The 20,668-nt window shown below is 60.3% G+C and overlaps 6 protein-coding genes across 6 annotated transcripts; all 6 read right to left on the bottom strand.

Moving 5' to 3' along the window:
• Positions 1-419: 419 nt before the first annotated feature.
• Positions 420-4,133, bottom strand: LINJ_29_2740 (conserved hypothetical protein; the record flags this gene model as incomplete). The annotated part of the gene is made up of 1 exon (XM_001466721.1): positions 420-4,133. The coding sequence occupies one exon, from the start codon at positions 4,131-4,133 to the stop codon at positions 420-422; it is 3,714 nt and encodes a 1,237-aa protein (XP_001466758.1).
• A 3,254-nt stretch (positions 4,134-7,387) lies between these two features.
• Positions 7,388-7,756, bottom strand: LINJ_29_2730 (conserved hypothetical protein; the record flags this gene model as incomplete). The annotated part of the gene is made up of 1 exon (XM_001466720.1): positions 7,388-7,756. One exon carries the CDS (start codon positions 7,754-7,756, stop codon positions 7,388-7,390), a length of 369 nt encoding a protein of 122 aa, XP_001466757.1.
• A 520-nt stretch (positions 7,757-8,276) lies between these two features.
• LINJ_29_2720 (conserved hypothetical protein) lies at positions 8,277-10,436 on the bottom strand (the record flags this gene model as incomplete). The annotated part of the gene is made up of 1 exon (XM_001466719.1): positions 8,277-10,436. The coding sequence occupies one exon, from the start codon at positions 10,434-10,436 to the stop codon at positions 8,277-8,279; it is 2,160 nt and encodes a 719-aa protein (XP_001466756.1).
• Positions 10,437-11,089: 653 nt separating this feature from the next.
• LINJ_29_2710 (putative poly(A) polymerase) lies at positions 11,090-13,441 on the bottom strand (the record flags this gene model as incomplete). The annotated part of the gene is made up of 2 exons (XM_001466718.1): positions 11,090-12,329; positions 13,179-13,441. The coding sequence occupies 2 exons, from the start codon at positions 13,439-13,441 to the stop codon at positions 11,090-11,092; spliced, it is 1,503 nt and encodes a 500-aa protein (XP_001466755.1).
• A 1,112-nt stretch (positions 13,442-14,553) lies between these two features.
• LINJ_29_2700 (conserved hypothetical protein) lies at positions 14,554-16,641 on the bottom strand (the record flags this gene model as incomplete). The annotated part of the gene is made up of 1 exon (XM_001466717.1): positions 14,554-16,641. The coding sequence occupies one exon, from the start codon at positions 16,639-16,641 to the stop codon at positions 14,554-14,556; it is 2,088 nt and encodes a 695-aa protein (XP_001466754.1).
• A 2,043-nt stretch (positions 16,642-18,684) lies between these two features.
• Positions 18,685-20,424, bottom strand: LINJ_29_2690 (conserved hypothetical protein; the record flags this gene model as incomplete). Its single annotated transcript, XM_001466753.1, has 1 exon — positions 18,685-20,424. The coding sequence occupies one exon, from the start codon at positions 20,422-20,424 to the stop codon at positions 18,685-18,687; it is 1,740 nt and encodes a 579-aa protein (XP_001466790.1).
• Positions 20,425-20,668: the final 244 nt, after the last annotated feature.

Here is a 20,668-nt window from a genome sequence, read left to right as displayed (position 1 = left end):
CAGCACCACAGCCGCTGCTGCTCAACGCGAAGAGAGAAAAGAAGAGGCCTAAGGCAGGTGCATAAAAGGTCCCGTCTGCTCTTTCGTGCAAACGCATAAAAAAAGCATCAAGCACCTCTGGGTTTGATCATGGGTAGGAAGGCATCGTGCGTCGCCGTCCGCAGCCTTCATCCTTGTGTGCGCATCGCGTGTGTATAGCCGACAGGCCGTTATAGTCCTTCGTGCATGTCATTGCACATCGCTCGATAAGGCCGCGCAGATGAAAACAGAAACTTGCTTCATCCACGCCTTTTCTATTGCAAGACCCATCCATCACCGATGAGGGCCTGCGCATTGCACCTCACAGACGGCACCGTGTATGTGTAGGTGCTGATAGTGCTGAGTAAAGAGGGGGGGATAGGCGATACCCCGACATCTCATCATGCGGCGCTGGTGCTGCTGTGAGTCTTGTCCTCGCCGTCAAACTCGTCGTCGTACGCGATGTGTCGCGCAGAGCCAGACGAGGGGCCAGAGATGGCTGCGGCACCGCTGCTGCCAACGCCGTCGTCGTCGTCCTCGTTAAAGGCATCTGCGCTCTCCGGCTGAAGTGGATCTGGGGTCTGTTTGTCAGCGCGTTGCGCCTCCGACTGTGACACGCAGGCGTCGTCCTCTTCGTTCCCGGCCCGCTCGACCTCGTCCTCATCGCCGGCCTCGCCACGGTCGAGTGCATCGGGCTGCAGGCAAATCTGCTCCCGCAGCGCTTCAATGGCATCCTCCACTGTCACCCCCTCACCGGCCAGGAGGCGCTCCAGATCCTGCTGGGCATTGTCGGAGTCGTCCAGCTCCTCCGCCGAGGAGGAGCCTTCGCGCCGTTTGTACGGCATCTGCTGCGGCACGCCCAATACTGCCTGTGCACTGCCCTCCCCCTCGTCGTCGGTCTCATGCCTGGTCCTTTCGCCATTTTGACGCGGATGATCTGGGAGGCGCCGCATGGCCTCTATCACCGATTCCTGGAGGCTTTTGAGCAGCATCAGCTCCCTGTTCGTCATCTGTTCTGCCGATGGCTGGGCCAGCTGCAGCAAACGCAGGTACGGCTCGAAGTCCTCCATGCCGGTCGGCGGGTTTGCGATGAGAGCCGCGATAGATGATTGGAGCACCTCCTCCACTTTGCTTGGAACTTTGGCGCGGCTCGCGCCGCCCCCGCTGCCGCGCAACTGCTGCAGGGCCTCCGAAATGCTCCGCACCGTGCCGGTGCACCACGAGTCAGCGCGCCAGTTTATCTTGGCCGCATCAGCGCTTGCGAGCAGTTCCTCTGTTTTGCTCGCCACCACTGACAACTCCGTCGCCGTCGCAGCGTTCTCATCTTGCACCGCATCCATCAGCACCTGCAGAGATCTGCGTAAAGCGTGCAGCGCCGCCGTGGCTTCATCGAAGTCCTGTTCCGCGCCGTCGACTCTAGCGCTGGTGCTATCGTCGTTTACCTTGCCGCCCACGCCCTCCGCGTGGCGACGCAGGAGACTGCCGAACTGCCGCGGCTCCGCCACTTGTCGTGTTGACATACCCGGCAGCTCAGTCGCCTCTCCCATCATCTGGAGCATTCTCTGCAACCGTTCCGGCGGCACTGGCGTCGCTGCCCGCTCAGCCTCCAGCAATTCAGCGTGCATGTCACGCGGTGCTGCCCAGACAAGGTGTGTCCGACCCTCCTCCTGCTCCCGCTGAGCCTCGCCGTTGCATCCGGCGCCGCTGCGTTCGGCGTCGCCGGAATCATCACGGTCTTCGCCTCCTCCAGCATTTGTATGGTCGGGCAGCAACCCGCTCAGTTGGCTTCGAAGACGCTCGATGATAGGAAGTAATGCTTCTCCCTCAGCGCCGAGCGCCGCACAATCGTCCCGAAGCCGGCCCAGATCCGCGACGGTGTTGGCAGCCCAGGCGCTTCTCTCCGTTGGCGACATGGTGGTGAGCTCGGCGCCTTGGATGGTGCGCATCACCGCTTGAAGACGATCAAGCACTTCCTGCGCTGACCCCGTAGCAACGCCGCGGGGACGCATCAGGTGCAACAGCACCTCGTTGATGGGGCGAAGCAGCTCCTCTGCGGCAGTACGCTCAGAGTTCGACAAGGAGGAGAAGGAAGAGGTAAGCTGCTGCAGTTGTGGCACAATGTTGCGGGCAATACGTATCTTCCCGGCGTGGGGCAGCTGCTGGAATGACTCGCTGGTCAAAAGACGTCGCACGTCACTAAGAGGGGCAGTAATCTCGAGGAACTCACGCGACGCAACGTGATTGCTAGCCATTTCAGACAACAAATTTTGAAGAGGAGCGATGAGCTCCGTGATGAGTGTGCACTGGGGGTCGCGCGCTGCCACATCTGCCTTGATCGCCTCCACCCGCTGCCGCAGCCTCACCGCTACCTTTTTCCTCTCCTCCATCGTGGCCTGATCCAGCGCGTCGGAGGTCAGGAAGTCGAATATCTTCTCCAACTGTGCCACGTACGCATCTATGTTTGTGTCAGAGCTCTGCGTCTCTCTCTTCTCACCCTCCGTCTGGGCCGCCTCGGCGTCGCCGTTACCATCCTGCTCCTTCTCGGGCTTCTCATCATCCGCCGGGGGGTCCTCGCCGCCATCGTTCCCCTCGGTCTCAGCCGCGGCAGTCACGACGGCGAGCACGTTCCTTGTGTTCAAAAGAAGATCCCGCACCATAGCCTGCGCGGGAGAGGGCACTTCGGCCAGGTTGTCCTCCAGCGCCGCAACTCGTTGGAGCAAAGTGGTGCACAACTCCACCTTTACCGCCGACGGCGCGTGCTGGAATGTCTCTGACTGCAGGGTGCCCTGAATGTCCTGCACAGTCCTGACGATTACAGGGATCGGCCCGTTGGCAGCATCCGCGTCCTCTGCAGCAGGCGCCTGCCCTTCCTTCTCATCCTCATCGGCTTCAGCCTCACGCTCGCTGAGACGAATCGCCTCCTGAATAATGCGAAGCAGTGACTGCACCATATTGAGAACCTCCACATCCTTAGGCACGCCTGACACGGAGCCGGCTGCGACAGCCTCGATCGCCTCCGCTCGCTTGGCCAACGACGACAGAGCCTGCACGCGCTGTGCAGCAGGCAACTCGCGCAGCTGTGGGTCCTCCACAGTGGAAAGCACACTGCGGAGGGCCTGCATTAGCTTTGCCTTGCCGGCGGCCTCCCCGCCAGAGGCACCAAGCGCGGTCCGTTGACGGCTGAAGAGGACCTCGAAAACGCCGTCGCACTTGCGGCGGAGGGGGTCGCCAAGCTTCGGCGGCAACTGCTCCGCAACTCGCAAAATCCGCTTCACCTGCGCCGCGACCCGCTCGCCCAACTCGTCAAATTCAGCTGCCGCAACCGCGTCGAGGTCCGGAGAGCGCAGAAAGTCCAGAAACCCGTCCAGCATATCATGCAAAGGCCTCAGCTTCTCCTCCACCGCCTGCACGGGAAACGACGTATCCACAGGGGCCTCGGTGTCCGCTTGCCCAGGCTGAGCTTCCAGCGGCACGATGGCAGGGGGGGCGACACGCACTTTTTCCGCCTCCGCCACCAGCGACAGCGCCGCGGCCTGCTCGCTAGCTGTCAGCACCTGAAAGCTCTCTAAAAGAGTACCAGTGTACACCGCCAAGCGCTGCTGCTGCTCGGCTGGTGATGTGCCGCTTGCCGGCAGTGCACAGGTTCGCATCAGTGCCCGCCAGGCGGCCTCAAACTGCTCGGCCGCCGAGGGGACAGTTACTTGGGCAGTTCGCGGGGAAACGCTTGACTGCCGGCGCGAGACCGAGCGCGGCGATGCAGAGGAGAGAAGGACTAGGCTACCCTTAACGTCCTCCACAGCTGCGAGAATCACTCGCGCGTCGCGCAACGGCACACCCATGTAATAGAGATCATGCGCCGTCAGCCGCATCAGTGTGTCGCCATCCACTTTGTAGCGACAACACACAGCCACAGAGGTCTTGCTGACACCGTTCTCACGAAGCCATGCCGCCACCTGCTGAACTGTCCACGTCCCAGTCGGGGTACCAGTGCCCTCATGTCCCTGCTGGCGTCGATGCCAGCGTAAGACACCCCAGGTAAGCGCCGCCGCTCCGGCGACGGCGCCGGCCACAGCGGCGACGATTGCCGGGGCGTGTGAGGGGAAAGGGGGCGGCATCGTTTGCTTCCGCCACAAGCACGCAGGGAAAGGTGATGGAGCTGTTCGTCTACCAAAGAAAAAATGCCGCCAGTATCCTCCTCTTGTGGTCGCCCCTTCCTTTTGCGTCCTTGACTGCTTGCCGTGCTTCTCCTTCGATGTGTGCGATAGGGCCAAATACAGTTGGGGTGCGTATACAGCACGCGCCAGACGAACTCAGACACCGCAGCGTCCGAAGAGAGTAGGAGTTGGATGAGAGTGGAGCATGAGAGATTATGTGGGATGTCTGCATATTGCGTGTCACAAGCATGCGATGCGATGGCATACTCGGACAGCAACCCAGATAAGTTCTCTGCAACTTCTGCTCCGAGTCGCAGGAATCGACGCGGGTGCACGCGACGGCGGAAGCTTCACGCATGGCACCTCCACTCCTCCAACGGATAAGAAAACTCTCTATCATACATGATATATATGCGTGTTTGGCCTGGGCATGGTCACGTAAAACATGGATGTGTGAAGTCACCCCTAACACCTTCAGCCTGCCCGGTCGCGCCTGGTCCGGCTTTGGGAAAGAGAGGGAAGGGGAGACAAACTCCCTGAGCACGAGGGCTGAAAAAAACGCGTGAATTGCCGGGTCAGCGATATTTGTGTAGCAGTCGCGGAAAGTGGGCGCACATCATGTGCGTGCTGCTCATGACTGATAAACATCGCGAGCTTAATGCAACCGCAGCCCATGAGGAAACGCGAGCAGGCAAGTAGTCGCCATGTGAATGTGGTGCCCGTTCGTCGAGGAAGGTGGGCAGTGACGAGCATAGAGCTTCGCTTCTGAAACGGAGCGAGAACAAGACGATAACTCCATCTGGAAAGCCCCCTCCTCCAAAAAAAAAATAGGATCAATGATAACGACGAAAAGAAAAGGGGGCTTCGTCTCTCACATCTCCGCCATCACACAAAAGGCGCGACTGCTCGTCCAAACCGATACACGAGACGAGTGAGAGGGAACGAGAGAGGAGTAGAGGTATCGGCGCGTATTCATCGATAGGAAGGCGTTCAATGTCTTCATGAATATACATATATGTTTTTATGTGTGTGTGTGTATGCACGTGGGAGGGGGGACAAAGAAAAGGTGCGAAATAGATCAAAAGGCGGTTGCGTAGAGAAGCTCGATGAGGAGAGAAACATGCGTTCCAGTGGCGGTGGTGGCCCCGGCGCCGGTCGTCATTCTGCGGTGCCAAGCCACACTCGTGCACGCCGCATCACAGGAGAGACCACAGCTGCGCCACGACGCGCCACGCATCCCATCCGTGTCATCACGAGCACGCACGAGTGCGCGTCTCGTCCATGCATTCCAACCCGCCGCAAAAGTCTTCGCCGCACATGCGACGGTGCGCGTACACGCCTACAGCAGTGCGAGTCGCTTCCAAGCACCGACCAGACGCCGCACACCCTCTGTTTCGTTTGCGAATGGCTTTTTTTGGTGCATCCTTATCCTAGAAAATCTGCTGCTCCAGAATGTGTTCTCCGCAGCCTTAAATCAGAGTTCGCGGCAACAGCAGCTCACGACACTGCTGGAGAAGCGGCAACAGCCTCGCGTCTCAGCTGCTGCCTCCTTCCCTTGCTTTCAAGTTCAAGGGAAGTTGGTGAGTGGTAGACCATTGACGTCGGCGGGCGGTGAAGAGGGCAGTCGTGACGACAGGTGTTCTATTCCTTCCCTACACAGAGCCTTTGCTGTTGATGTGGAGGGGAGCTGTTTTAGCGCCCTAACAAAGCCGCATCCTCACTTGGGCGCCCACTGCTGAAACAGATCGGCTCCGTCGGCCCCTTCGCCCTGTCGTTCTTGGCGGGGCACGGGGCACATTACACCTCGCGCGCACGGCCACTTCCCTCTCTCCGCTCCTTTCACTCCTCTTTGAAGCCGCCGTCAGCGCTAAGCCGGTCTTCCCTCCCAAGCACAAGTCAGCGCCACTGCCACAGGCGCTCAACAAAAAAGACCATCCGATGATGAGAGAACAGCGAGAGCAAGCAGAATGAGGTAAAAGCACAAGTGCTGCGCAGCCGGTAGTTTGAACTGCCCTTGGCTTTATCAAATGGATGGGAGAGAGAAGGAGTACAGTGGACAAGGAAGGGGTGAACGGTGGTGTCGGTGCAAAAGCGGCTGCTGCGCGGCTGTGGGGAAGGGAGAGGGGCAGCACAGACTTACTCCATCGAAGAAGACAAGAGTCGACACAGCACGCAGCAAGCAATGAGAGAGGCACCGCGCGCACGCAGGCACGCGCTACGACGCTGCAGAGAAGATGAGCAAAAAAAAAGCAAAACGAAAATAAGCCAACAGAAGATGGCACACTCATCGGCTGGCTTAGGGGTTCAACGTAAAAATGCGCACACACTCGGTGAGCCGTCGACACGATTGGCAGTGCGCTGGCATAGATGTGGTCATGGCTGCACGTCTCTTCGGCCCAGAGCAAGCCCAGACCTCTCCGCGGACACCAAGAGTTCACGGCCGTATACCAGGGAAGGCCGCAGGCTCTTGGTCGCTCCCACACGCAGCGTGTGGGGGGTGGAGAGGGTATCAGACCCTGACATCACAGTGAGGCAGCCGTCCATAATCAGGGGGTGAGTTATGGTAAGAAGAGGTAAAGAAGGGATACCGAGAAGACGCGAGGAGGATGCGAGAGTCGGAGTGGACAGTTCGAGCCCGAAACGAAGGCGCGAAGGAGGAAGCGCAGGAAGTGGCTAAGACGGGAGAAGCGGCCACTTACACGCGTTTGCACATACGCATACCAAGTGGAGAGGTAGGACAGAGAAGGTGTGGCCCCTCTCGCCTGCAGCAGTACAGCGGGAAGGGGAAAAATTGGACAGATCACGGCAACGGCGGCATTCGCCTACAAAGAGGAAAAAGGGTGAAAAGGAACACAGCGGCACGCGCCTAAGAAGAGGCCTATCCTTTGCTGCAAACAGCGGCGCTGCCGCCTGCGCACCCACCCCACTAGGCAGCGTTGACCGAGAAGCGCCAGCCCCCGCACACGGAATCCATCGGTTCACACCCGGACGCAAACGTGTGCACGCCTGGAGGGTTGTCCGGGCACGCGTACGCGTTTCCTGTTATTCACACGAGACAGATGCAGATGTGCCCTGAGTAGCCCCCCTATCCCCTCTTCTCCTCTTTCTAGGTGTGCCGGCGCTAAGCCCCGAAAAGAAAGGCCAGAAAGAGAAGAAAAGAAGAGGAGAGGGGGCAACGCCTCTGCGATCTCAACTCCACAGCAGAGCCGTGTCGTCTACTCCGAGCGCAACTTTCTATCCGGTACATAGACACTTGACGGGAGCATCGGGCTACCGGTGCCGAACAACTTGTGGTAGTAGTAATTGCGGCTGAGAGAGACCACCTTCTCCGTGCGAGCCTCTAGTTCCAGCTCGCCGACGAAATTCAAAACGTACACGTAGGCGCACGCAGCCATGATCCAGACTACGACTAGCACACCGGAGAGAATCATAACAGAGGATGTCAGGTGGCACCCGTAGCCAGCCGCGGTGGGGGTGCACGTTGTCAGCGGACAGGTGCACTGATGTAGACGCAAGTTCGGCGTCACATAGCACACCGGTGAATCGGTGAAGATCCAGTTGTTCTGGCCTACCTGGCACGACATCTGTTTTCCCCTATGTTGGTGGTAGCGTTACCGCAAAGAGTTATGGCGATAGAGGAATGCGCACTCGATGGTGCGAGTGTGTCGGTGTCGGTGTGCCATCCATGGTGGCAGGACGAGGAGAAGCGGTAGAGGAGGGGAAGGATAGCAGCCAGCGAATGGCGAGAGACGCAGAGCAGAGTTTGGGAGTTTCGCGCATGTCCACCGCGCCTGCGGAGGGAAGGAGGGGGAGGGGGAGGAGAACCGGGAGAGAGGGAAGGGGGCGGTTCGGGTGGCGCCGCGGGCATCGCCGTCGCACCAACACGCAGTCTCGAGCCCAAGTGCGTTGGTGCAATGCTGCAGTCAAGCATTCCCAGCTAGTACCCCACCGCCCGTGGCGCGCAAGACTTTAAAAAGAAAGCTTCGAGGCAAGGCTGTGCTTCGAGAGGCATCGGGGGACGTACGCAGCTGAGCCGTCCATTTGAAGGGTAAATGTCACGAGTGGCCGTGGCACGCGTTCCGTCGAGCACTTGTCCTGCCACCCCTATGACATGGAGGACAGCAACATATCGCGCTGCGACTCCAACTCGCCCCTTGCAGCCTCGAGCTCCTCGAGCTCTACCCGCAAACCCGCATTGAGTCGTGCCTCCTCGGAGGTACGTCTCTCCAGCTCTGTCAACGTGTTGTGGAGAACAGACGCGTCTTCGGAGGCCTCCTGCATGGATGCCAGTTGACGGCACAGCTGCTCGCTCTCCCTCTCCACATCGCACAGCTGCATTAGGAGCGGGGTGTTTGGCTGCTTCGCCAGCCATGCCATCTTCTTGTTGACCTCGATTTGCTGCGCCGCCCAGAACGCCTTGATGAGCTCCAGCTGCGCTCCCTTCTCATCAGCAAACGCCTTCGCCTCCTCGGTGAGCACCGCCGTCGCCCAGTCGAAATCCGCGTTCACTTGACTCATCGTTGCAGAGACGGCGGATTCAGCCGTGGCCGACGGCGTCTTCGGCTCCGCGTAGTCTGCGAGCAGAGCCGAAAACTCGGCGTGTACGTCCGGCATCGTGGCCAGGGAGTACTGAAGAAGCTCCGTCAGCAGGCCCCGCACAGCCTGCCACTGCGTGAGATGGGCGGTCGCAGCCACGATTGACTTGTCCACAATACCCTTCAGCGTAGCGCCAAGATCGACGCTCGCGCCGCGCATGTCAGCACAGCATTGCTTCACCAGCTCCGCGTCAGGGAGTTGCACATCCAGCACGCGTTCCACCGTGGCATCCTCCACCGCGCCGCCGCCGCGCAATGCATAGCCGAGAAAGGCCGCGTTTCCCGACTGCTTCTCAAAGTAGGTGCTGAGCAGCGCCATCGCATGTAAGCAGACGTTGTGCACCTCTAACAGTCGGTTCAAGCCGAAGGACAGAATGGTGTCGACGGTGTCGTTCGCCGACGCTGATCCACCGCCCGCTACCTGCCCCGACCGCAGCTCTTTCTCCACTGCGCGGATGCGGCTCAGACGCCTCGCCAGCCTCTCCTCACCCTCGTGACTGGCGCTCTGCGTCGATGCAGCAGCAGAGCTCCCGCCACGGCGTTCACCCCACAGCTCGCTCGCAGACGGCTCGGCCAGAATGCCACGAAGGTACAGCACGGCCCGTCCTAGGCGATCGACCTCCTCTTCAAGCTCCCGCACGTAGGTTTCGAGACCGACGTACTGCACCAGAGCACTTCCCGCGAAGGCGTCGCGCTGCGCTCTGTCGAACGACTGAGTGGCAACAAGACGCGCGAGCACCGCTTCCAGTCGCCCGTTCTCCTCGCTCATCTCCTTGTTGAGGCACTCCGCCGTGGCAATGTCGAAAGAGGGCGCGGCGGAAACTGGAGATGACGCCGGCGATGCGGCCGATTCACTGCGCGTCAGCTGCCGCTGCGCTGTCCACCGAGCAAACGCCTCAGCGGCGCAGTGGGCATCTGCCTTCTCTTGCGACTTGGCCTCTACGGTGACGCGAAGGGCGTCGCAGCGTTGATTCAAGGTGCTCAATGACTGCAGTCCATACGACAGCTGCTGCGCCGCAGCACTCGCCAAAGCAGCCTCCTCCACCGACATGGAAGGGAGAAGCGCCTCCAGAGCACGCAGAGCCCCAGCTGCACGTTCACAGATTACCTCCGACGAGTGAGGCGAAGAGACTGTCTCCGGCGGCCACGCCAAGTTCGGTGCATTGAGCGCGCGCAACATGGACGCACCAGGGCCGTGCTGTGCCGCTGCAGTTAGTAGATGAGATGCCGAAGAACAAAGCTGAGCAGCCTCTTTCTCAACCAGTGCGCTCAGGTGTTGGCTCAGTCGCTCGCGCTGCGCAACGTGGTGGTGCACCTGCGTGATGGCGCTGTCGAGAGCCCCCAGAAGGGAGGCTGGGATGGACAAACTGGATGCCACCACCGTAGGCGAGGAGCGCGGCCCACCGGTCGCCTCCACCTGCAACTCGCTCATGCGGAGCCACGAGTTCTCCAGCGAGCCTCGCAGTTGCCGGGTGCGACTCAGACATGCCTCGAGCTCGGGGTTGGCCGACGCGTCATCGCCGCCGCTTTGCCGACCTTCCAGCTTCGTGGATCGCACAAGGAGCTCGTTGAAGTCATCCTCGCGCTTGAGCTCGTCGTACTGCTCCAGAGGGTAGTCGGGGGGCACCACCTCCTCCTCATCTGCAAGGGGATTAGCAAAGAAACTCATCCGAATGATGCTTTTGTGTTCTGCTCGCTCGCCTACCAACGGCGCTAAGAGGACCGCTGCGTGTGCCGCCGCGCACGTGCGGAATCGGTAGCCGATGTGACGGAGCGGCTTAGGGCACTGGTGAGAGAGAGGAAGACGGAGAAGGTAACGGGAAAGTGCGCGCTTCAGGGATGGAAACAGCCATCCCTTGAGGCCGCAGACGGTTCAATGGCACGGAGAGAGAGTTTGATCTCGCTTCTCTTCCTCTTCTTCGAGTAGTTGTCAGGTGGCACATGCTATACTATGCTACGCAGCTCCGCCCACAGTCCGGAATAGGCAGCAGGGCCAGCTGCATGACGTAAGAGGTGCACCTGAGCTGAATAGTTGCTTGGTGACACTTCGTTTGTTGTTGTTTGGTTCATGTTCGTCCTTAGCTTTTCCCTCGCCTGCGTTGGAGGTTATCTGCAGGACTGTCACGGTGGCGTGTGGAGGAGGGACGAGGACCTGGAAAGGCAGGGGGGAACGCACAGGACGGAAAACAGGAAGCGCGCGCCTGGGGCCCAGTCATGATCACAAACGGCGTTCCTCCATGCAGCGCGCGAACCGGAAGCGGCACCGAGGAGAAGAGCCACTGGTGCACGCTGACAAGCGCGCAACGCCACCGTCGCGGCCTCTCACACCGAAGACCCCATCATTTCGGCGCAGGCGCTGTAAAGTGCCTGGCACGGCGAGTCGGCTGTCAGCGGATCGTAGATGGAGAAGAAAGAGAGCCGTGGCCCGAGCATGACTGACCTGTTCCACTCAAACGGATTCTTTCCCGTTGTGCCCTCCGTCACCGCAAACTCAAACTCTCTGAATGCGGCTTCCACATCGCTGTGCTCCACATCCTTGTTGCCGTTGCGCACGCCAAAGAAGAATGCGCGAGAGCGGCAGTGCACCTTCACCCCTCTCCGAGTCACCACTCGAGGCGGCTCGTCGACAACCGGGCGTGAGAACGGCCGCACCTCGGCCACGCACTCCAGCGCGTACACAAACATACGCAATTTGCTTTCTACGTACCCCTTCCATGCATTGATAGTGTCCTCGCACGCTGCAAGCGACTGGTGCTCGCTCGAGATGTGCACGCCAACGAAGAAGCGATGCTCATCGAGTATGTTGTACGGCTCCCATAGTGCCGAGTACGACATCGGGACTAGGGCGCACAGCTGCTCAGCGCGGAGGAGCTCCTTCAAAAAGAGCTGTAGTCCACTGCGGCCCACCGCGTGGGCCGCGTTGACGGTGGGTCGTGCCGGGTTCAGCACTGGGAACAGGTCTGCCGCGTCCCAGACGGCATCCCACGGCGGCGGCATCCCCGGCACTCGCGCGATGGCCGCATTCTCATCCGTGGGCACAATAGAAACAGGAGCGATGCGGGTGTCACGCAGGAGCCACCATACGTACAGGGAGAAGAAGAAGCGCAAAATGACGCCACTGTCCGCGACAGGGCAAAGCTGGCAGGCACGGGCCACCATAATCGCGAGGCACACGCCGTTGGGGAAGGTGTAGAGGTTCCCATACACCTGCCGCTGCGCCGCCCAGTACTTGACCGCGCGCAGCACGCAAGCGTACGCGTCCAGTGGAAGGGGAAGGCGGCGACGAATCTCCAGAATCGTGCGGATCCCGTTCACGGTCGCCCGACAGGGCAGCGACACCAGGGAAAGAAAGTCGTCGCGCAGAAGCTCATTCGTGTCAGGCGCCGTCCGCATATCAACGGAGGCAAACAGGAGATCGACGTGAACCCCGTTGTACGAAAACTTGATTAGAGGGACGCGGGCCGAAGTGACCACGACGACGTCCTGCAGGCGCCCCTCAGCCGAGCGCGGGAATGTCTGAAAAAAGAAGCTCGTGTTCACAGAGGCGGAGCACAATGCAATTCTTCGCGGCAGCATTCGCAAACGACGAGTACACGACACACAAAGAGAAAGGTGAGAGCAGCGAGAGGAGAGAGCAGAGAGCAGCGAAGGGGTGGCATGTGCGCATGCGTGCACCGCCATCGTAGCGTATTACCAGTAGTCATGTTGTAGTGAAGGCGTGCACGGTGAAATACGCAGAGCGCAGCATGCCGTCGCAGTTTACGCCTCGGGTGAAAGGGCGTGAGGCGTTCAGAAGGAAAAGCGAGGATAAAACCTTGAAAAGGGAGGAGAAAGCCGAGAGCAACGGCGCGGCGCCGCCATGCACCATGGCGGGAGTATCACAGCACCGTGAATGTGCAACATTGGAGGGGTGTACGAAGATATGCACACGGTTGGCAATGTAGGCAAGCAGGTGAGAAAGAAAGGAGGAGTGGCGATATTTGTGAGCATGATGTGGAAAAAGGTGGCGCTCCACGTGATCATCACCATTCGCACGCACGGTGCGTGGACGAGCATGCGGAGAGCCCGAGAGAGAAAGGTAGGAGGAGGGGACGGAAGACGAAGTGGAGTGAGGAGAGCGGGAGAGATGAAGAGTCTGCAAATGCTCGAGTATACACATGAGCGACACGAAGATTCCCTCCTCGCCCGTTCTCTCTCTCCTGCTCTCTCCCACACACCTGCAACTGCGCTGCCTTGCACGCTGCCCACGGTCGTGGCCGAGGAGAGACGCAAGAGAGGAGGGAAAGAGAGGAGAGGAGAGAGCGGGCAAGACGGGGGGACGGGGGGACGGGGGGAGGGGGGGAGGGGGGAAGGGAAGAAGTTAAGCGCAACAGGAAAGAAACGATGGGAAGAAGGAAGTGGCTCACCATACAAATCGATGTCACTGCCCGTGATAGCGGCGTCTAGACCACTCGAGCCAAACACGTACACTTGCGTCCACGCAGCCGCAGCCGACGGCTCTGCCTGCAGCAGCTTCTCCAGTAGTTGGCGAACAAGTCTCACAACCTCGTCCGTGTTTTCCATCGAGAACGCATCTGTGGCTCGCCGCAGCGCTGTAGACGCCGCTGCGTCGGCGGCGAAGTTGAAGTGAGGAAACGCGTCCTCTATTAGGGTCACCTCCGCCGCACGCTCCATCTTGATCTGGCGGTGCGGACGACTTCGTCGCGGCACAGAACGAGGCAAGTGAAACGTTCGAGGCAACCAACGAGAGCGAACCAAGAGAGAGGAGACGCGGCGTGTTGCTCGATAACACACGAGGGCGCTTGGACAACGGGAGGAAGATGGGAGAAGAGAGAAACTGTGATGGCGGCGCCGCAGCAGGACAGCACCGGCAGCGACGCAGCACTTCAGAAACTCGCACTGCGTTCTTACGTAATTTCTATGGATGGGGTGACACGAGCGACTTCGCGCATGTCGGTGAGTGTGCTGCGCAAGAAAGATGTGGGAAAACAAGATGATGAAGCGAAGAGGAAACATAAAAAACGCGCGTAGCTTTAGGCGAGAAGGGGGAGACGACGGCGTCGAGCAGGTGGCAGGAATGCTATCGTGATGGCTATCCCTTTCCACAGACGCTGCCGCAGAAGGCTTGGGGCCCTCAGAGAATGAGCCGCACTTCACGCGGGCGTGTACGCGTCAAGCACACAGGGCTGTCATGCGCACGCACATCGCGTTGAATCTGTGATTGCGAGACGCAAGCAGCAAGATCATTATGAAAGAGGCGTCCTCGTCACGGAGGCTGCATTGCCGTCTGACCAGGTCTTTCGCTGCCTCTCTTCCCTCCTCGTGGCCCATGACACATGTCACCTTCGCTTTCTTTTGGTGCTGCCGTGCGCACATGCCGCCCATTCCAGTTGGCGCAGTGACGTCGCACCAAACCTGCACGTTCGCAACATACAGCAGCGTGAAATGAAAAGCGGCGTAGCGAGGTCTCGATACACGTGTTTGCGCTGGGCCACCTCCGAGGTGCCGGCTGTCGAGGACTCAGCTCTCCTACGTCAACAACAACCACACGAAACGGAAAGAAACACACGCGCACATACGCAGGCGCGGCGCGTGAGTGCGAGCACGGCGCCACAAGGAACAGAAGTCTTGTTTGGTGGCACCTCGTGTTCCTCTTCGTGTGCCTCCGACTCACTTGCAAGGCGAACACATCGACTGGCGACAGTAGACGGCCCATCACAAACTGTACGGCGGTAGCGCCTCGTGCCGCTTCACCCCTCCCCGCCACTTCACAACGGTTCTCCGTCTCAGCACAAGCGCTCGGACAGCTTCACGGCCTCTTTGTGGATGGCGGTGTTCGGGTACGGAATAACAAAGCGGTCACCTGCCGAGGCGACGACGGCGTCACCGTCGAGAAGATCGCGAAGCTCTACAACCTCCGTGCCCGAGGCATCGAACAGGAGGCTCACCTTCTTTCCATCCCGCCACTGCAGCTCACGGGTGATAACCGTTTTAAGAGCGGCGAGCGTCTTGTGCGTCGGGCGCACCGTGACGGTGCGGTAGATGTTGTCGTCATAGAGGCCGTTCTCGTAGACGCGAATGTGGATGGGTTTCGCTGCCGTCAAGGGAGAAGGCGCAAGGCGCTTCGACACCGTCGCCGTGTTTGACTGCTTTGGCACAACAGCAGCTTTCCTTGAAGGGGACGCAGGTGTAGAGGAAGATGCGGTTGTGCTAGGAGCGCTGCTCGAAATTGCAGCAGGAGCGACCGCAGTGCTTGCCGCGGCTGGGGTGGGGCGGGTGCACGGAGTCTTGGCCGCGCGACTCGGAGCGGTAAGGGAGGGCCGAGCATCGCCCACGGCGGCGAAGTGCGATGTGACGCCGTCGCACCTGTAGGCGCACCCTGTGGTAGCCACAAGCCGCATGCCATCGTGCACAGCGCCCGCCGACTTGATCTCGACACCCTTGTCTGTGAAGAGACGGGTGGCCGTGAGGCGCTGCTTATCCCAGCGCAGCTTGCGAGTGACGACAGCGAAGACTGCAAACATGGTGGTGCACTGCGCCTGCAGTGAGATGCGGAGCGGCTCGGAGAGGTTGCCGCCAGGCTCGGTGAGGCCGGCGAGCCAGCACAGTCTTGTGCCTGAGCTGTCTGCAGTGCTCGATCGTCGCCGTGTCAGGGTTGTGGCCTCATCGCGGAGATCCGGCAATATCTGATTTGGCGTCACACACGCCTTATGCAAGCAAACTGCCTTGGCAGAGGCCGCACCGGCCGAGTCCGCCGCCGTCTCCGCATCCACCAAAGCATCGATGTCACACATGGAGGAGCCGGGCGTTGGGCGAAGGTCTGGTATTCCCTCCGAGTCTGCTGCGGTACTGGTGCGGCGTGGCACGCTGTCCTGCATCACACACGACAAGGGCGACCCCAGGCCTTCATCAAAAACCGCGTCCATTGCAACAGCCGGCAAAAGAGTCGGCTGTGCTAGGTCCACTTTCACTGTCGGTGGGTGCGAGTTCACATGCAGAGCGGGCGATGGCCGACACGGCCCGCGCGGCGGTTCTTTCTTCACAATCGGGCGAGCCGTTGTAACAGCCGCAGTCGGCTTCTTCCGTGTCTCACTGATTGCCTTCTTCGCCGGCTGCTCGGCCGCCTGTGATGTAGCGGGCGCGGCAGGGGCGGGAAAAGAAGATGACGCTCGCGCTGGGGTCGGCGCCGCACGCTTGGCCGCGGTGCCGCGCGCTTCTTGAACAGTGGGAGGGGGCGGTGGTGGAATGAACGCTGGCAGCACGGCAGCACTCAGTGGCGCAGAGGGCCGACGATGTGGCATGCGCAAGTGGCCCCACCCCGGCAGCGCTTCGGCCTGTGGTGGCGATGGTGGCAGCAGCAATACCTTCGCACTTGACACACTCTTGACTCCCCTTGTCGGGTCGGTGTGCCGAGCGGCGGCATGGCCGCTGGTCCCCGCGCCTGCGTCCTCGCTTTCCTGTGAGAGAGCGAGGCACTCAACGAAGAAAACCTTGGTAACACCGTCGGCGAAGCGCAGCTCCACAGCCGGCTTTCCCTGGAAGGACTTCATTACTCGCATCACCTGGCCTTGCTCGCCAAGGTACACTGCCTTGAGGGGATCGACAGCGAAGTAGCCGCGATCGGCGCGGTGGAGTAGGTGAGCGTCATCCTTTACAGACACTCTCGCTCCCACGGACACTTCCACGCCACCCACTGAGATCCTCTGCGGCACCTCCGCCTCGGCCTTCTTCTGCGCCAAGGCAGTAATCTCCGTTGCCGACAACTCCGGGTGCGCGGCGGCAACAGCGTCGAAGGCGGCCAGCTCGCGCTCACGCGTATCACGCAGCTGTTGTAGCTGACGTTGAATCTCCTCCCGTCGAGATGCGATCGACATGGTCGAGGGAGAATCCGCCAAACACCGGCTGAAAAACGCACACAGAGATGAGGAAACCTTTGTGGACGGTGAGCAGCCGTGAAAGGGTCGCGAAAGGGAGACAACGTCGCGGCGCCTTCAAACAAACGACCGGAGACAAGGACAGGAGAGGAAGGAAGACAAGAAAACAGAGACGGCGCGCCTCCGCAACCACAAAAAGAAAAGATAAAACGGACGTCGAGGGCTTGTCAGCTTCGCGCGGTGGCTCGTTTTATGTGTGTGTGTGTGTGGGCTTGGGCGTGTGCTGCTGCGAACAAGATACCCGAGAGCACAGCAAAGGAAGCGAGTACGGGTACAATCACCAAGAACGCACAAAGGGAGGAGACGAGAGAGAGAGAGGTAGGAGAAAGGCGGTTGCTGAAGTTTGCGTCTCTGTGCGGGCGGTGAGCATGGGGAGTAAAACGCGTGCATAAAAAAAGGTAGTAGACGGGTGAGGCACTGGAGGGAAGGGACATATGCACAGTTAGCAAGGGAAACGGTAAATATGCTCACGCTGTTGCGTTTTCTTTCTTTCCCCGTTTACGGGGCGCGGTGCGATACTGAACGAGAAGAGAGCAGCAGGCTCTCATCTCGCAGCGCCTATAGATAGATGTATAGGTCCTCCTGTGCAAGTGAGCACGACCCGTTTGCGTTGGAGCTTATCTGGTATTACACTGCGAGACGTCGCTGAGGCATGTGGCATCGTCATCCGAGCGCACACGCACACAGAAAAATTGGGGGAGAGACGTATGGGCTCAGGCACCAACATACTCTGTTACCAACGTCCACGCCAAGAGAGGCACGCGCAAGGCGCGGGGTACGCTCTGCCGCGTTGGTCGAACTCCTCCATCGGAGAGACAAACGTCTTCTGCATCTTTTTCACGCTCTGCCACACAACTGAGCGTAGCCCCTTCAACTCCGCCCCCAGCCTGTCGCAGGCCCCATCCGCGTGGTGCAAAAGCAGCCGTCGGCACACGCGTGTTACAGCAATGCGCCGACCCAGTCATCTCAGCACGGCCTCGGCCTCAAACGCCACCCACCCGCCCGTCCCACCGCGCCCCCACCCCTCAGGTCGCCTCACAGCAGCTCTCACGACGCCGGTCGCCACTTGCTGCGTCCCTCTCGGCGTCGCGCCGGTCCCCACATCAGCAGGCAGCGTGAGGGTCGGGTGGCATGCGTTCGCGTCACCCCGATGCTCTGCCCTTCATCGGTATAGTGCAAGCGTGTGCTCACCGTCGCCGCTCGCTCTCACGCAGCGCCACCCAGGACCTGACCGCCGATATCAGTTGCTATGAATCGCTCTGACCTCCCTCCGGCTTGGGTGCCCGGGCCATGTCACCACCACAAGTGGTTCCGCATTGGCAGGAAATAGAAGGGGGAGGGTGCTGGGCCCTGAGCATGCGACGCACCGAGAAGTCCTCCCGTGAGCGGGGCTGGCGGGGTACTCAAACGAAAAAAAGCGCGCAACACCGCACGCAGCGTCTCTGCGTAGCCGCCCAAAACGCAAAAAAAAACGCCTGAACAGCAAACAAAACTCACTGCTGGCCTCTATCGCGAAAGAAGAAGCGTGTCTGTGTGGCTGTGTGTGTGTGTGTGTGTGTGTGTGGCATCGAAACCGGAGACACGCGAACTACATACGGCCAGCAAACGGGCACACGCACACACGCAAACATACAAGAGAGGAACCAACGGATATTATCATAGCGGCTAAACGGCAGGGGGAGACACCGGGTCATAGGTGCGGCCCGACAGGACATACGCACACGCTTACACTTTAATAAAGGGCATGCCAACAAAGAAGTGCTGCTCGACGTCTACGCGGCGGCCGAGGTGCAGCGACGACTTCCCGCTATTCCCTCGACTGCCTCGCACGGTCTGCCGTCGCCAACTCTCCGTGCTGTACACCGTCTCGGACAGCGTGCACAACGAGTGCAGAAGTTAGGAGAGAGATCGTGAGCAGAGCAAGAAAGCGCGCAAGAGTGACCGCACCGATGCACTGCACTTGTACAGAGAACAAAAATGTCTTCACTTCTTTGAAGTGGGAAAGGAGAAGCTGGGGCTGCATGAAGCGCCAAACGACTCTGTCGGCGTGGGGTGGTTGGGGAACGAGAAGGGATTGGCCGCGGTCCCGGAGGCACCCGTGCTTGCCCCGAGCGATGAAGATCCTCCAAATGCAAAACCGGATCCAAAAGCTGGCTTCGCGCGATTCGAGTTCAGGTTGAATGAGAAGGGACCGCTTCTACCACCCGGGGTGGCACTTTCAGCCTTGGCCTTCTTGTCGTTGCCCTTGTCATCGTCGTCGCTATCCGCGTTGGGCGCAAACGCACCGTCATCCGGAATAACCGCCGGTGGGCCCGCCTTCACAAACGAGTTCGGCTTCGGGGCGCCAAAGGCGGGTGCCGCAGGGGCGTCCGCCTTCTCCGCAGGCTTAGCTGAGAAGGAGAAGGGGTTTGCGGGTGCTCCCGTAGACAACGGTGGCGTCGCGCCGAAGGCGGGCTTCACCCCAGCGGGGCTAAAGCTGAACGGCGCCTTTGCCGGTGCCGAGCTTTCCTTAAGGGGTCTCGTGCCCTTGTCGTTGCCCTTGTCATCGTCGTCGCTATCCGCGTTGGGCGCAAACGCACCGTCATCCGGAATAACCGCCGGTGGGCCCGCCTTCACAAACGAGTTCGGCTTCGGGGCGCCAAAGGCGGGTGCCGCAGGGACAGAACGCGCAGGAATCGTGTCTGCAGGTTTTGAGCCGAAAACAAACAAGTTGGGGGCTGCAGCGGCAGCTGTAGGTGTCGTTGTGCCTCCAAAGAGAGGTGCCTTCGCGGTAGGCACATCGGCCAGCGGGGCAGCGGGCTTCGCAGCAACAGAGGCGTCATCATTGCTGAATGCATTTGCCTTGCCAAACAGTCTTACCGTCGCAAGCGACCCGATAGGCACCGTCAAGGAGTTCTCCTGCGAGCCCGGCGGGATGGCCGAGGGAGCGTTGCTCAGCGACGCATCGCAGGCGTCGTTGTCAGTGGCTGTTTTTGGTGCCTTGCGCATCCGTGACTCCGCGGCAGCTGCCGGAGGAGACGCGAGGCGCGGGCGCTTGGCATGGACCTGCAGGCTGGACGGGACAGTAAGAAGACTCGCACGAGACGGGTAAGCGGGGGCGCGACGGTAAGTGGTGGCCTCGTCTGGATGTGCAAACACCATAGGATAGATGCTGCGCTCAGGTGCCGCGAAGTACTGGTTCACCGTGATTTGGCACTGTGGAGCCTCTCGCGCCGAGGGGTAAGTGAGCGGCGCATCGCGCGTTTGCGGTGCCGGCTCGGAGACCGGGGGCTGCGGCGGGGGCACATGATGCTGAGCTGTGCTGCGTCGCGGCCGGCGGAGCTCGATGGTGTCGGCTACGTGCGTCTCTTCAGGCGGTCGCGGGGCACCAGAGTAGCTTTGCGCCGGAGCCGCGGCAGAGGTGTGGGGTGTGTTACGATGGACTGTCGGGTAGGGGAACGCCTTCGCAGAGGTGTTGTTGTCCGTGGACGCATTGGCTTCCCCGTGTGACTTCGCATGCAGCACGCCTAGCACCCCACTGACGGTATTGTAGGCAAGGTTGGCGATACGACGCACGTACCGCCAGCCTTCGCCCGACTCGTTGGCGTCGTACGGCAAGGACGGCGACGGTGCACTCCACGCATGGCTGTTGGGCGCCGCGAATGAGCTCTCGGCTGGCCGCGGCGCAGCTGCTCGAAGATCACAAAAAGGCACATCGGCGCCGTCAAAGCTCATGTGAGCCATCGAGCTGTTGCCGCTTGAAAGACGACTGCTACCAGCCGGTCGCACGCGGATACGATTACGGTGCATGTCGCAGAGAACGAAGTGGATTGAATGACAGATCAAACGCGGAAACGAATGAAGTCGACAGGTCTCTTCTATGTGTGTGTGTGTATGTGTGTGTGCGGAGGCCCCTGCCTTTCTCGTCCAAGGCCGCCACTAGCAAGACCACGAGCTTCAAGTGAACACAACAACGGCAAAGAGACCT

Source organism: Leishmania infantum, chromosome 29 (assembly GCF_000002875.2).
Source record: "Leishmania infantum JPCM5 genome chromosome 29".
Lineage (NCBI taxonomy): Eukaryota > Euglenozoa > Kinetoplastea > Trypanosomatida > Trypanosomatidae > Leishmania > Leishmania infantum.
The sequence above is the reverse complement of the archived record's forward strand: the minus strand, read 5'-3'. Positions and strand labels throughout refer to the sequence as shown.